This window comes from Mercenaria mercenaria, chromosome 3, assembly GCF_021730395.1.
Source record: "Mercenaria mercenaria strain notata chromosome 3, MADL_Memer_1, whole genome shotgun sequence".
In the NCBI taxonomy this organism is placed as follows: Eukaryota; Metazoa; Mollusca; class Bivalvia; order Venerida; family Veneridae; genus Mercenaria; species Mercenaria mercenaria.
In genome coordinates this window covers 88,335,939-88,353,060 of record NC_069363.1, presented here as the reverse complement: position 1 = coordinate 88,353,060, position 17,122 = coordinate 88,335,939, and the positions used below count along the sequence as shown (strand labels likewise).

General features: G+C 37.2%; 1 protein-coding gene across 1 annotated transcript; it reads left to right on the top strand.

The window, feature by feature from the left end:
- Window positions 1–1,981: 1,981 nt before the first annotated feature.
- LOC123525619 (galanin receptor 2a-like) lies at window positions 1,982–3,331 on the top strand. Its single transcript, XM_045304766.2, has one exon. The coding sequence runs from the start codon at window positions 1,982–1,984 to the stop codon at window positions 3,329–3,331; it is 1,350 nt and encodes a 449-aa protein (XP_045160701.2).
- The last annotated feature ends 13,791 nt before the right edge of the window (window positions 3,332–17,122 follow it).

Below are 17,122 nucleotides of genomic sequence, written 5' to 3'. Positions count from 1 at the left end.
TACCCCGGTTTAAATAAGAAGCAAGACACAAATCATACTAGCCGATGAGAGCTATTAAAATGTTTCTGTTCATACATCTGTCTGTCTGTTCATCATTCTGCAAACCCTTCACAAACCCATCATCCAATAAGCAAACAAATGTGTGGGTTTTTTACTTTTATCTGTCCCGCAGCAAACGAGATATGGTAATGATCTATGTCCGTCCGTCCGTCTGTTTGTTCGTCCGTCTGTGCATCAGTATCGCTTTTTGTTCTTTCTAAATTATCTCCTTTTTCATATTATATTTTTCTTATTTATTAAACTTTTTTTTCGGAGCATAACTCATAAGCTACTGGGGGAATTTTGTTAAAGCTTCACACAAAAGCAGAAACTAATCAGTGCAAAATAGAAGAATCGTTACACTTTCTTTGCTTATTCTTTTTAATTATCTCTCTTTATTCAAAATACATGTCTCAAGCATAGATCATGAAAAGATTTGAGGGATATAACTCGAGCTGTTTCTGAAGGTGGATGATACTGAGGGAATGCAGTGTACAAGAACTGATAACAATTTAATTTGCAACTGGACTCTATGAAAGGGATTCTATTATATCTTCACGCAATGACAGAGTGCATTAAGTGCAGCGAACCCATAATTCATCTTTGCTAACGTTATGAATTATCTCACTTTAAGCCCGCCCTCACCCCTCATACACACACAAATAAAATTAAACTTTCTTGTGTTTCTTGAAATTTTCTCTCAGTATTCTGCAATCCTGTCCATATTAACATCTCCGCCTAAATTACCGTTCCACCACCGAGGTTATTTTTATGCCCCCGAAGGGAGGCATATTAGTTTTCAACTCTCCGTCCGTTCGTTAGTGTGTTCGTTCTTTCGTCACAACGTTAACTTTTTGCATGAAGGCACTTTACTCGCGGACCACTGCACCCAGGACCTTCAATCTTCACATGCTGATAGTACTTATTGAGTACGCGACCCCTACTGACTTTGGGGTCACCAGGTCAAAGGTCAAGGTCACCAGGTCAAAGGTCAAGGCGCTGCGGGAGCATTTGTCACCATTAGTGACAGCTCCTGTTTAAACTTTAGTTTATTTTGTTTTTTAATGTTAGCATCCGGTCATTCCCATGCCCACATTACCTTTCCGCACCAACGCTCCTCATTAGATTTTTACTGTATTTTAGTATTCCGTCAACCCACCCTGCATTACCCGCCCCTACTAAATATTGTAATTAGCGTCCCGTCAACACTCCTCTCGCCAACATTACCAACCCCAACCGCCTCCATACTTACACAAACCGTAAAACCCTTTCAGTTTCTTGTGTACACCATTTCTATCTCTCTTTCTTTTCTTTACTTCACATGAGATATTCAAATTCAAATTTTAAGTTTATTGTGTTTTTCAGTATTGTTTCCTATTCAACCAGCCCAATCAATAACATATTTCACATTAAAATAGCTCTACATACACCCCCACTCTCACACCTCTCCTCCTCTCTTCTGTCTTTGTTTAACATCCGATAGTTTTCGGCAAGTTTCGTTGTCAGCTTCAATTTTCCAACTTTGATTCCGTTTATCTGTATTGCTCAACATAGAAAATGAAACATTGGGGAATCGAACCAACGTGTGCCAGTCAATATAAAGATGACATTTATGATAATAAATGTTAAGGACATGTTAAGACAAGTGGTTGCTTAATACAGGTGGCCTCTAAGACAGGTTCAACTGTCATCTTGTAGTAAAGCTGTTTTATACCTGTATCGTTAGAATAATTAAATTGAAGATCTTGTGGGGAGAGATGGTGATAGTGGAGTAGGAAAATAGGATACTAGGATATGGGAACGTTTTCTGTTATGACCGATGGAAGCCGAAATAACATATACGATAATACACAGTTATCGTATCATTACTGATCCACTACCTTAGATAAGTAGATACGTACCCTGTTTAACAGTAAACGCCTTATTTCAGATATTATCCATGATGACAGCAGAACGTGATCTTGATGATTACTTGTTTGGACAAGAGAATTTCACAGCGTTTTCGATCTTTTTGAATGCGTCGGAAAACCATTTTCCAAACGCATCTTTCGGCGACATAAATGGCACAACAACGTCAATACCAAGTGGTGCAGGAGGTGGACCTGCCGTAAGATATTTTCCTTGGGACAACCCGCAGAATATTATGACAAAGAAGATGTCAGACGACATTACATCCATTCTTCAATGCTACGTATTTCCGGTAGTTACAATAGTTGGTATAATTGGAAGTATCCTCAGCTTGATTGTACTATGCCAGAAGAAACTTCGGAGCTCTACAACAACTGTTGTACTTATCGGATTGGCTTTTTCGGATATGCTATTTTTAGTAACAAACTTTGTACGAAAATCCACATGCATCATACGAGATTACGACGAAGCACTAGCCGACAAAATCAACGCAACTACATTTTACTACATATTCTACCTCAAGACAGCTTTCAGTCGTGTTTCAACTCTCATAGTTGTCCTGATATCAGTGGAACGTCTGATTGCCGTGGCCTTTCCGTTGAAAGTGAAACAGATTGTTACTAGACTGAGGATGAAAGCCGCTGTCCTCTTCCTGTATGTGCTAGTGTTCGGATCACTAGCTGCCTTGCCTCCACAGTACACCTACATATACATTCGTGGGAAACCCTACATCTCCCAGACCAAATTCGCTTTAGACAACAAAGCGCCTCTAGAAGTCTACAACGAGTACTTCTTGCCGATCGTATTTCGCTATATCCCAGTTTTGGTTGTCCTCATTGTGAACATCATTATCATCGCTATCATCAGCCAAAGCCAAAGGTTTCAGAAAAGCGTCACCTCGCTGGATCCTAAACGCAAAGAAGAGCAAAGGAAGATAACTCGCATGCTTTTGTCTGTGGCGATTATCTTTCTTATCTGTCTGCTGCCGGGGGATCTGCTCCTTCTGTGTTCTACGGCTATTGATGGGTTCGAGTTCTTCGGCACTTACCACAACCTTTTTCTGGTCCTCAGCGATATTTGCCTGCTCTTTGAGATGATCAACTCCTCAGTTAACTTCATTACTTACATGGTTCTGAATCGTAACTTCTTCGAAACATACGTCAACCTGTTCTGTTGCTGCCTGCACTTCATGCGCGTGCACAGGAAGACGTCTGGAACTCAAAAATCCAGTAACACCAAAGAATCTGATATTGGCGACAAAGTTAAAATATCACTGAAAGATTTCTCGCTCGATAGCGGTATTGAGGAAAAATCAAAATCTGAAAACGAGGCTTCAGCGGTTTTAGCTGGTAAAATGAATGAGGCTTACATTGCCAGTGAATGATTTTTGATACTGAAACTACATCCACATGTCAGTAAAACGCTATCAAGGCAGGTTAAGCAACATTAGATAGAAAAAAATTATTTGACGCATTCTTATATTATTAGGCGATATCTTTTTCACTATGAATTTTTCTGAAAGGTTTCTAAACCTTAGAAAGTGATAACCTTTGCATAATATGATAATTGGGGTATTGTGTATCTTTTAGGGGACCTTAATAGTTGAGTATGCAATCCTTTTCTTAACCATGTGAGAGACACATCTGATTGTATACATAACAGTCACGGTATTAAATTGTTAGACATTTTCAAAGCTCCAGTCACGCTGTCAGTTATCAAGAGATAGGTATTTCAATGTATCCTTAGCCTACATATTGCCATTGTTTTGTCCCGTTTTATAAATGAAAGGTTTTACATAGGTTTTTATTACTAGAAGATGCGCAGTGCATATCAAATTAAGATTTGTTTCTTTATGGTTTTTTTTTCTTAAACGTTTTGAAACCTTAGAAAAGGATAACGTTTGCATATATGTATTGTTTATCTCCTGGGGGACCTTAATAGTTGAGTTTGCAATCCATTTAACATCCCTGCTAGGGACACATAACGGGCACGGTATTAAATTGTTAGACTTTTATAAAGTGTAAAGCCCTAGTCACACTTAAGTGTAACACCACCACTGGTTGCATAGATTGAGAAAGTCAGCAGTTTTTTTCACACTCGGTTTTATTTACAAGGTTATACAGACGTCAACTATACTAACAGTCAATTCAGGTATAAGTACATCAGCTTTTTGAATAGTATTTTCCCGCGTCAAACTTTTAATTAATTTTTATTCTTAAGTCCAAAAGTTCTATAACATAATAGTCAGTTCTAAAACTTCCACAGTTAATTTTAACCCGCTCTTAAACCCGAGCCCAAAAATCGAACTTAACCGAGCTGATCTGAACCGATCCGAACTGCCAATTATCCGATCCCATTTTTGTAAAACATTTCTAACTTCCTGATTCTTAACTCAGTCCTCTCTTTTCTTGACTCAGTCCTCCTCTCCCCATTCTCCTATCTTCTCTTAATTCTCTGAGTATTTATACCTTTTTTACGCACTACAACGCAATAACATGTTTACAAGTATTTTAAAATGTTCGAAGCAATTTCAAAACATGTCAATCAAAACGTCCATTATGTACTCATATAATAGTAAACAACAGATGTAGAATCAATCACCATTGTGTATTTTGGTAAATAAATGACTGTTACCGAAACAAACAAAATAATTAGGGTCAAATCTAATAGATAAAACATTCAACGGTGATTCATTTTGTATAAATTGTAAACAACAACAATATGCTGAACAGGTAAACAAAGTAATTAACATTTCTGACCAATTAATGAAAATTCCATCGAAAACAAAAATAAAGTAATTAAGGCTGACCAAATCAATTTCTTTTGAGAATTTCGCAATATCTGATCGGTAATAATAGCAAACAAGGTCATTTAGGCCAAAAAGTAATGGATAAAACACTCTGATGTTACGAAATTTGCTTGAGTAGTAAATACCAACAATGACCTACGCATGTAAACAGAATGCATATCATTTGTAAGAATTATCAGGATTATCTACCAAAATCAATAACAGATAAAATAAACACAATGATTAATTAACTGAAAACTGACCTGTGAGCTATCATTGTGTTACATCAGGTATTACAATCTTTCGCCTACAGATTGCCATTTGTTTGTCCCGTTTAATAGATATTAGGTTTTACGTAGGTTTGTACTAAGATTTCACTAACGACCGGGTATGCGGCTGGTCTGTTAACAAAGCGGCTTTGTGTCACGCTTTCACTACGGGTGTAAACGGTTTAGTAGGTGTCTGCTACGATTCACAACGTTTTACTACGGTTCAATACGTTTTAACTAGGGATTACCAGTTACAAAAAAAAAACAACTTAGTTGGTCGAAAACTATTGACCTCGTACAAGTTTGCATGATAGGAGTCTATGGAAAAATCACAACTTGGATAACATTTTCGCGAATAGATTTTTTACTACAATTTAGATTCTAATGAAACTTCTCACAGCTGTAAAAACACATATGACCTACAATGCGGTGAAATAAAATGCATATGTCCGTGTGCTTGTTTTTGAGATATTTGCCCTTTATTTAAGAGATCCACGCATTTCAAGCCGATTTTAATACATCTGGAATCATTTAATTATTTTACGCTTCACATGTTTAAATGTCGTATTTCAATTTGAAAAATAGTAACGTTGCCATTGTAATAAATTTACCCACCTGTTGCAATTAATTCATAAAATTATTTCAATTTCCGTACGCCAATATCAGGCTTTATTCCAAGTTTTCCGGATAAATGACGTTACCCCATTACTTCCGGTTTATCAAACGTACATAACTACATTTCATGTACGCTTTAATACGTTTTACTACTTTTAGTAGGTAAATGCGACGTATATCGAAAACCTACGTTTATTTCGAACCGTCTTAAACTGACGTTCCATGAGACATCACCGTTACGCGTATATCCGTATCTAACGCATTTTCAGCGTATAATGCCGTTTTATTACACACAAAAGATGGTAATACCTAGCCCTTAATACCTGACAGTGTGACTAAGGCTTTAGTGATTCTGTTAACGTATTCTTACCGGCCACATACGGGTATACTAATACTATACTCGTAACGTCCGGATTTCACTTCGTATTATGCGGTGAACGCATTTTTTTTACTGATCAATGACTTGAGTATAACATCATTTCATGAATAGATGCATCACTGCCCGGTAATTGTTTTGTGTAATAATACACATGATAAAGATGTTAGCTTTTCTGAGATTTAGATAAATGATGTGTTTAAAGAAACAATTTCTTTAAGGAATTATTGTTAATATGCCTTTTTGATAGCATTGTTAGTGTAGTGCAAATCTCAAAAAGTATTTGACCTGCAGATATCAGACATCAAAAGATTGTTACTCAGCATATGAAACTGTGCAATAAGGTTGTATTTCAAATTTTGCATATACCATCCCTTCCCCCCCCCCCACCCCCAACCCCACCACCACCCCCTTCCCTCCCTCTCCCCCATCCCTACCCCTACCCCAAAGATTTTATATCTTGTGTAACTTGAGGATGTGTATGAAAATTTACTCAGTTTTACATTCTTAACTGATGAAAAACGACCGTACAATGGTGCACCATTATCCCGTGGACAAACATCTAGTAATGACTGTTTGAAATATGTAATTAATTCACTTTTGAATTTTGAGGTATTACACAGTGTTTGTCTTAAAACAATGATTAACTTTGATTACCGTAATAGTAACTCTGTTTGTGTCTTATTAATTTTGTAGGTTTTATCTGTCGTTTCTATTCTAATTTGTATTTGTTAAGATCTTTAATAAAGGTGCATTTTGTTTTGTTAATAATATTCATGTATATTTCACTCAGTGAAATGTCTACCATACTGAAGTTATTCAAGAATTTAAAAATCATTTAAATGCAGTCAAGCAGACTATATTTTCAAAACTGAGAGAGGGCCGTAGCTTAGACATAGACCTGACGCTATGGTACAGTGGTTACAACAGCAGGTCGTGCGTTAGAGACCCCTTTCCTCGCACTAAAAATTACTAGTATCGGGATGGCAGTCCCGTGTACGGGTATTTTACACTTAAAAGGCAAAAGAACCTGGCAAACTTCTGGAATTGCAGCGTGTTCTGTATCTTGTAGTCTCATCCCAAAAAAATTACTTGCACTCTTCTGAAGGAGTCGCCCATTCTGATTATCGGTAGCGAATGTTAATCAGCTTGCAAACAAAACAAACACAGCTAAAATATCATATTTCTCGCAGCATATTTTAATTGTCGTGCGAAATTAAATAAAGTGTTCCGATTGCTTTAAATAAAACGTTTCAAGTAGAGAATGATTTTTATTAATACAATATTTTGTTTTGCTTGGTCCCTTCGCAACAAAATACGTGCTTTTACCCCGTCTGTAACTAAACGGTAGAGTTCCGCTATGAGTGCGGGAGTATGGAAGTTCGATCCCTGGCCGTGATATTCAAAACACGTCATAGCTGGTACCGGTATTTCCAATGCTTGGCACTTAGTATACATAGGTCTGTGCCAAAAAGGTAAAAAATGTCAATGCAAGCATCTGTTATCAGATACCTCGTTGATCACACTTGCGATTTTAAACTCCTGTTTACTGTTGATCAAATGCGACGTTAAATTAAACTTGAATCAGTACTAAAACCGTTTTGTCATTCATGATTGTTTTCAAACAAGAGGGTCTGTACTGCTCACCTCACCCAGTTCTGACCACCAGATAACCGAGTATCTAATTTGGTCTACTATTCATGAAAATAAACATTCCCGTTCTTGTTATATAAATCAAATTGATAAAATTAATTATGTACTTCAAAGCCTTGATCTAGGGACAGAGGTGTCTGCCCAGATTTAGAATAGACAAGATTTCTGATAAAGTCTTTTGAAAACCAAGTAGAAATAGATAAAGCATCTTGTGTGTGAACAAGTGAGCCGCGCCATGAGAAAACCAACATAGTGGCTTTGCGACCAGCATGGATCCAGACCAGCATGCGCATCCGCGCAGTCAGGTCAGGATCCATGCTGTTCGCTAAAAGTTTCTCTAATTTCAATAGGCTTTGAAAGCGAACAGCATGTATCCTGACCAGACTGCGCAGATGCGCAGGCTGGTCTGGATCCATGCTGGTCGCAAAGCCACTATGTTGGTTTTCTCATGACACGGCTCAAGTGTTTTCCACCATTGACAGTGCAGTTTCAAACCTAGCTAAGATTTAAGAGACTTTCATTTAAACAAAAAATATGTGAATTTTCATGATCAAGAAGAAAATGTGGCTTCTAGTTTTCAATGATTTGACGTAGTGGGTTAACTGATAACTCAGGTAATCGAGTTTGGAACTTGCTGCGTTTTAACAGAGACAAGCATTCGAACAATGTTTAAGGAAGGTCAAGAAGAACATGCGGTCTATATAGTGTTTAAAGAAGTGTTTCTGTGGTCTGATCTATTGACCCTGTTTTGACATCAGACGACATACGACGATGTCGACGACGGCCAGCGAACACAAGGCGATCACTAAAGCTAAATATCACGAAAGCAAAAACAAAAACAAAAATAAAAAAACAAACATATTCAAAACATTCATCAGGATCAAGTAAAGCTATTACTTCCAGAGTGTTAAAGGATTTTTCCATGATATGATCTATTGACCTAGTTTTTGACGTAAGATATCCCAGTCTCAGACATGACTTGATTTTTTTTTAAGACAAACGTTCTTACCAGATTTCATAAAGATCATTAAAACGGTTTGCTCACTGAAAGCTTAAAAGGTGTTTTCTATGATTTGACCTAGGAACCTAGTTTTGTATCTCACTTTGGCCCAGTTTTGAACCTCTGTTTTATGAAGAAAAACAATCCTGTAATGTTTTAGATAGATTAGGTTGGAAATGTTGTCATCTGTTTGTTAACAGTAGATTTTTCTCCCTGATTACCCACGTTCAAATTTGACATAGACTTATCAAAACGAACGAACGATCAAGCACAAAATCAGGTAAAACTGTCAAAATTGCAGATAGAGTTTTTTGTTTTATTTGACCTAGATTTGTAGTGTGCTTCTTTTTGCCTTTAGATATTTGAGGTTTTTTTCGTGTTTGTAATGGGATTTTCAACAGTTTTTCAGTTATAAATCAGTTAACCTTACCAGCGGTTCTTGGTTATGTACCAATACTGCCACCTTCCCCACATGAATCAAAGGCGGAGGACGAATGATTTCAGGCAAAATATCTGTTATCAAATCGTAACGGATAAGATTCACCGCGCCCGTGGATCGAACTAACGACCCGCGATCCGTAGATCTGAGCTCTCCCTACTCAGCTAAGTGGCTTCAAGAAACTGAAGTGTTGTGCACAGGGCACAGGTCCATATCTATAGTGCCAGTGATACATTAAAATCTTTTTAGATCTTGACAGTGCCGTAATTTTGACTTGCATAAAATAATTATTTTTTAGATGGCTGAAATATTTGTTTGGCATTCTTCGGACGTGGATGAAACACTCACCTCACCTCACCACACCTCACCTCACCTCACCTCACCTCACCTCACCACACCTCACCTCACCTCACCTCACCTCACCTTACCACACCTCACCTCACCTCACCTCACCTCACCTATCCCTTAACCGAGGTGATCGTTGGGGGCATTAATGACGACGTGTTGACCAATTGCGCCGTTCCACTCGGTCCTCTGCTGCACTTTGGGATACTGCGAATTAAAGCCATGTCCATTCTTACATTCATTATTACACGCCCAGCTTTTTTTGGGGGGTCTTCCCTGTTTTCGTCCCCCTTCTGCTGTCCCTTGTAACATAATACTCTCAGTAAAACAAGTAGAACGCCAAGACTGCAAACGAAGATTACGTAATTTGCTGATTGTAATTACACGTACCCTGCCTTATAAGCATAGCCATGAATGGGTCTCGTCCAATAGCATTTCAGTTATACGGAATAGCAAATGATTATAGAGTAGTAAATGATTGATTTTACTCGCATTCAGAACAATGAAGGACCATGTGAGATGTTCGCGGCCACTGGCCGTGTGACGGTGATAAATAAAAGTCTCCGCTATAAAATATTTAAATTGTTTTGTTTTGAATGTTTCTTCGTGAACTATAATAATTTCTTCAAACAAGATATAGAGTCATTTATCATTGTCTTTGTCAACTGAGATATCTTATCCATGATCAAACTTGGACTAAAAATGCAAAAAAGCGAACAGCATGGATCCTGACCAGACTGCGCGGATGCGCAGGCTGGTCTGGATCCATGCTGGTCGCACACCACTACGTTGTTGTCCATGACGGCTCATATGTAAACTGTAAAATTCCTCTTCAGGCTATGCATGCCATTTTAAACTCCTTCTGATTTTGCTCTGCATTTATTTTAAGAAGTATATTATTCTTGCGTCAGATATGGACTCGCCTTTTTCTTTTTTTACCGAAACTGTTTTTCTTAATGTAGGTTACGTAGAACTGTTGCTTGTGAAGAAATGTCTGGTATCTGCTGTAGCTCTAAGAGTAAAGACGGCCCTGATGTCTAAACATTTGGCATACAAAATATTCAAATGTTTCAACGACTACATTTAATTGTAAATCTTACTGGAACAAATCATTAGCAAACATAAGTAATTAATCATAAACTGGTATAACTGTCACTTTTAATGAGGGTTTCGTAATGTCGAAAGAAATGTTCTTATTTGAAACTCGTTTTTGAATAGGAAAGATATACGGAGTTCAGTAATACAATGGAGAATACACCTCTGGGCTTGCTGCTTTGGCCTCGTGTTACAAATGATATACGAGACGTCCCCATAATAAATCGAAGCGCGTGCAACTTATAGTATCCTTTTCTCTTTGGCATTCGGACAAGAAGGTCGACATATTTCATGCAGTTTATCTGTTTAGAGCCGTTTCGGAACGAAATTTGTTACCTGTGACCTAACTAAAAACTGTTTTGATAAATGTGATGAAAAACTTAGTCTTAAATATTGTGGATGTTTTTATTATTTAGCCGTGACCTAACTGAATTCTGTTTTGAATGGGTGTTACTCTCCATTATCTATAGCCTTTAAAGAAAGTTTTATTGTTTGTTCGCTTCTTTGCAAGAGAAAGGTTTACAATTATTAGACGTCGTTCATCTGTGACGAGGTCGTGAGCCAAGACCTGACGGTTTACTTCTAGACGCATGAACGTTAAGCCCAACTTGTCAAACCTATGTAGGACAATGCTACTCCACCAGTTTCAGTATCGTCTGCGTATCAAGGAACACTACCACCACAACTTACGACGGGCGTGCTACCTCAGCATCCACAAGGACCAGGGACGACTATCCAACACGGGCGTGCTACTGCAGCATCCACAAGGACCAGGGACGACTATCCAACAAGGGCGTGCTACCGCAGCATCCACAAGGACCAGGGACGACTATCCAACACGGGCGTGATACCGCAGCATCCACAAGGACCAGGGACGACTATCCAACACGGGCGTGCTACTGCAGCATCTACAAGGACCATGGACGACTATCCAACACGGGCGTGCTACCGCAGCATCCATAAGGACCATTAACGACTATCCAACACGAGCGTGCTACCGCAGCATCCACAAAGGTCAGGCATGACTATGTCACCGGCAACTCAACAGTTACAGAGTGCAATGACTCATGCGGTACCATTTCAGGCGCTTCAGTATCCAGAGACTAATACGGCACTGCAGCAACATCAGTTACCATTGACGGGTCCATTGCCAGCGACTAACACATTACCATATATATCGTCTGATACGTTACAACAGCAGTCACAGCTTCCATGGACTCATACGTGTCCACACAATTCACAGTTCCCGGTGTATTGTGTACTACCAATGAACTATCAGTTTACATCGTCTAGTAATACTTTATCACAATCTGGGTCTGTGTTACAGCAGCTGCAACCACAGCTTCCAAGAACTAATACATTACCGCAGTTGTCACACTTCTCAGTGCCTTGTATAATACTACAGCAGACATTTGTACCGGTATCTGCGTCATATGACGTATCGATATGACATTGTTAACTGTCTGGAGATACCTGTCTTCAACAAGGCATCTTCCCAATCGCAGATGTCATCTGTGATTACACCAGAGCACTTTTGGAGCCATGTCCGACCTTTCGGTGTTGCCGATATCTCACCCGGATCTGTTACAGACCCAGATGCTTCCTGGCGCTCATGATACAGTCTCCAAGCATACCGTGTTGTCAATTGTAACATTGCTGCAGTTTCATCAACAAACCAAGAAAAATGTAGGTTGGGATTAATCGAGTGCATAAAACATTCAACGTTCGAAAACAAATGAGCCACGCCATGAGAAAACCAACATAGTGGGTTTGCGACCAGCATGGATCCAGACCAGCCTACACATCCGCGCAGTCTGGTCAGGATCCATGCTGTTCGCTATCAGTTTCTCTAATTGCAATAGGCTTTGAAAACGAAAGGCATGGCTCCTGGCCAGACTGCATGGATGCGCAGGCTGGTCTGGATCCATGCTGGTCGCAAACCAACTATGTTGGTTTTCTCATGGTGCGGCTCAAATAACTCTGGATTTATTACTACAGATAATTGACAGTTTAAGAACAATATGCGTGTCCCAATGCGAAAGTACACTTTTCAAAATGACGTATCTATTGTCCTTCTTAGGCTTGCTATGAGTGAGTGAAACATCATTAAATAACCGTAAAATCATGCTATTTGAAGATTTCGTGCTATTGCATTTCAAAACATCAAAACGTACCATTTAGGGAAAGGAAGCTCAGCGAGAATCTATTTCACTGGATGGAATGTTGTCTTGCTCAAATTGTGTTTACAGTAATACAAACGATGCGGGCCAGCCATTGAAGTGTAATATCTTTGCCACGAAAACGGAATACCTCGAACACAGTATCAGTTTAAGCAGGAATTGCGTTCTCGTTTGGTCCTGTTAGGACACTCTGCCTATAACTGTCAAAGCCACTCATTCTGAATTGGCGGATCCACATACTTGTACGCAAAATGTGTATCTGAACAATACATTAAACGTTTAGGACCTTGGTATCCATTACCTCTGATGCCATACCCACTCCGAAGCTCAGCCGACCTCACATGCCAAAGCATTTTCAACAAATGATGATGGGCTACCCACCATTCTAACAAATCATAGTAAAAATTGTGAACTTGAACTTAATGTAAATAGTGTAGAAAATTTCAATCTGGACAGGACTTTTTACAATCTCATTATAAATGAAGAAAAACCAGAAACTAGTGCTGACACGTTTAACAACAAAATATGACATAGAAATTCTTTAGAAAATACAAATACTATTGACAACAACAAATTGATAAAAATGGCTTAAACTTCATGCATCTAAATATACACTATTTGTATCCAAAATCAAATGAATTTAAGTATCTAGTAGATAAGCTCACAAATGGTGATATTTTGGTCTGGGTGAAACTTATCTTAGTGATGCTTTCTCAGATAATGAATTACACATAGATAATTATAAACGTTTTCGTCGCGATAGGAGATCAAATGGCGGTGGGATAGTTTGATATGTTAAGTCAAATTTGCCATGTGAATTAAGAATTGATCTTGAAGCAAAAGATATTGAGGCTATTTGTTTAGAACTAAAATTTGGTAAACAAAAACCTTTCATCATTGGATATATTTATAGACCACCTTCATCCTAAACTATGTGGAATGGTAAATTTCAAGAAATATTAGATAAGCTGTACATGAAAGATAAGAAAATAGTCCTTTTTGGAGACTTCAGTTATAACTTTCAAAATGCTGTCTCTCCAAATCAAAAATGGAATGTGCATTATTTCATCACGAGCGGGCACCTGGGTAGAACCATTGACCTTCCGTAAGCCAGTGGATGGCTTCCTCACTTGAAGAATTCAACGCCCCGAGTGAGGCTCGAACCCACATCAATGAGGGGCAAGTGATTTGAAGTCAGCGACCTTAACCACTCGGCAACGGAGGCCCCTTTGGAAAAATTTAAAAGAACTGTCAGGAAAAACATAAAACTATCAAACAATGATGACACTGGAAACCCAATATTTAACCAAAGGTTAACAGCAGAAACTTTTAATACTTTCTTTGCAAATGACTTTAAAAATACAGAATCTATAACATATTTATATGAAAAAATAAGATCTGCTTAAAAGGATAATCTGGAAGTCAGACATTGCAGTAACACACCAAAATTCAAAATTTCTCTTATTGAAGAAAAATTTGTTAAAAAACATTAGATTTGCTTGCTGTAACTAAATATATGGGATTAGATGGCATTAGTGCTAAATTTCTTAAAACTGCTTCATTTGTTATATGTAAACCCTTATGTACAATTATTAATTTAAGTATCCAGACACAAAATTTCCTTCAAAGTTATAACAGTCAAAGGTCACACCTATTTACAAAAAAGGACAAAAGTCTGATAAGAACAACTATAGACCAATCTCAGTGCTGTCAGTCATATCTAAAATCTTTGAGAAACAGGTTTCTAATCACCTCAAATCTTTCTTAGAATCTCACAAATTGATTTTCAAAAACCAGTCTGGCTTTAGAACTAAACACTCCTGTGAATCTGCGTTGATAAATGTACTTGACAACTGGATTCAAGCAATAATTGATGGTAAACTTGTTGGAACCATTTTCCTTGATCTATCTAAGGCTTTTGATTTAGAAAGCCACAAACTTCTACTTGAAAAGCTCAAATACTATCATATATCTCAAGAAAGAGTAGCTTGGATCTCATCATATCTCTCAGACAGATCTCAGAAAGTATGTGTCTCAGGTACTCTATCTGAGCCGACAGAGGTCCTGTCTGGAGTACCTCAAGGATCTGTTCTAGGACTCCTCCTTTTTGTTATTTACATAAATGATTTACCGCTATATGTAAAATCTTCAATTACTGACATGTTTGCTGATGACAACTTTATCAAATTCAGATAATACAGCACAACAAGTTCATGACAACCTGCAGGCTGACCTTGACAGTGTAAACATTTGATGTTCAGAAAATGCAATGCTATTAAATACTCAAAAGAGCAAGGCAATAAAATTGCCATAAAAACCTACAAAATTAGTAAACTCACATATTACAACTCTCAAATTAGGAAATCAACCTATTGAATATGCAGAGAATGAAAAATTGCTAGGTATTCATGTTGATAATGGACTCAAATGGAAAATACAAGTAGATAAAATACTTAAGAAATGCAATACACAATTATATGTACTGCTACGAATCAAACACTATAATAATAATAATAATAATAATAATAATAATGAATTCTTTATTTAAAGAGGGTAAGGCTCATTAAGTTTCATACATAACATACAAATCTTATTTTCAATGAGGCCCTCTAACAAACACAAATTAAACCATTTACTCATACAAATGAAAATATTACAGTCATTCCTTAGAGCAGACTTGTAAAGAAGAAAAAACACATGTTAACAGTCACATAACATAACTCTACACTGTATTGATTAAAAGAAAGTTTCAAAGTAAATATTTAAATGAATTTACTGAGCTAAACAAGGAAACTATTTTACAATGCTGATGTACTTCCACACTTGGACTATTGCTGCACAATTTCGGGAAACTGCACTAACGATCATATCTCTAAATGATTAAATTCCAAAAACGAGCTGCTCGATTAATTCTTGATAAAAGTTTTGACACCCCATCTGCAGCTTTATTCAAGGAACTTAACTGGATGATTTATTTATTTATTTATTTGGGCTTTACAGCGCACCAACACAGTATAGGTTATATGGCGCCAAACAGGACTATAGATTTTGGTTCTACATCTCATTTACATCGAAATAAAAACATGAGGTATGGAATCAAAATTTACATACCTGCTGGAATCACAGAGTTACTGCAAAACCAAGTGTTAAGACCCTATTAGTCGCCTCTTACGATCATGCAAGGGTAAGGCAGTGGTTCCAATTCTTTTCATACACAGATCGTCCCAGAACCACATGGGGCTTAACTGGATGAAATTTGATGACAGATTTAAATACAAAAAGGCAATATTTATGTATAAATCTATAAATAATGAAATAACACCTGACTATTTGAAAGAAAAAAATCAAAATAAAAATCAAATTCATAATCACAACCTACGCTCAAAGAGTAATAATGAACTAAAAGTTCCAAAACCTAAATTAGAATTATTTCGTAAATCTTTTGCCTATTCTGGTCCAAAATTATGGAATGAAATACCGCCTGACATCCGTAAATCAGAAACGCTAAAACAATTTCAAAGTTCATACATAAAGTGGCATTTTTTATTCAACAGTTAAAGGTGGTCAATCACATTTAAACTACATTTAATGACATTTTTTACTTTTTGTATATTCTGGCAGAGAATTATTTAAGGAACAAAAAGACCGATTACATAGAGCTAGATTCCTGTTTGAAATGTATATTTTATTATTTTGATAAAATTTTGTAATTACTCCCCTTTAATATGAAAGTATATAAAAAGCTGGGTATTTCTTTTTATTTCGATACAATGTCTAGTTTTACATTTGCATTTGATAGACATATGAACTAATGAACAATCTGAACCAAAATGCAAGTTTAAAAGTCAAGTCAAGTCAAGTCAAGAGTTTATTAAATGTAACAAAGGCCTCCGGCCCAAAAAACACTACATAATATATAGTAAGTGGTTCAATCAATGTATACATATACACTGATTAAGTTGAGATACATATTTCATAGATTCAGCACACAGTCGACTAGCAAACATATCTTAACATAATAGTTCTCTAGGCTGCTGAATATCATAATTAACTGGTCAAACATTATTTAAAAGCTTCTCAAGATACAATGCTGTTTGATATAACACCTTTTCATTATCAGAGCTAAGTATGTTATAAAAACTTTGTATACTTCTGTCAGATGAATACCAATTAAGAAGATACTGATTACGGATCTCACTAAATTTCTCACACTGAAAAAAAGCATGATATTCACATTCAACAATACTAGTGTTACTTCTATTATAACAAAATTGGCAGATACGAGATTCAAAAGGGGTATTGTTGTGCCTACCAGTTTCAACATGCAGCTTATGGCTTGAACAACGAAATTTTGACATTGCTAGCCTGTATTTAAATTGCAAATTTATTGTAAGGTAACGTTCTGTATTTAATAA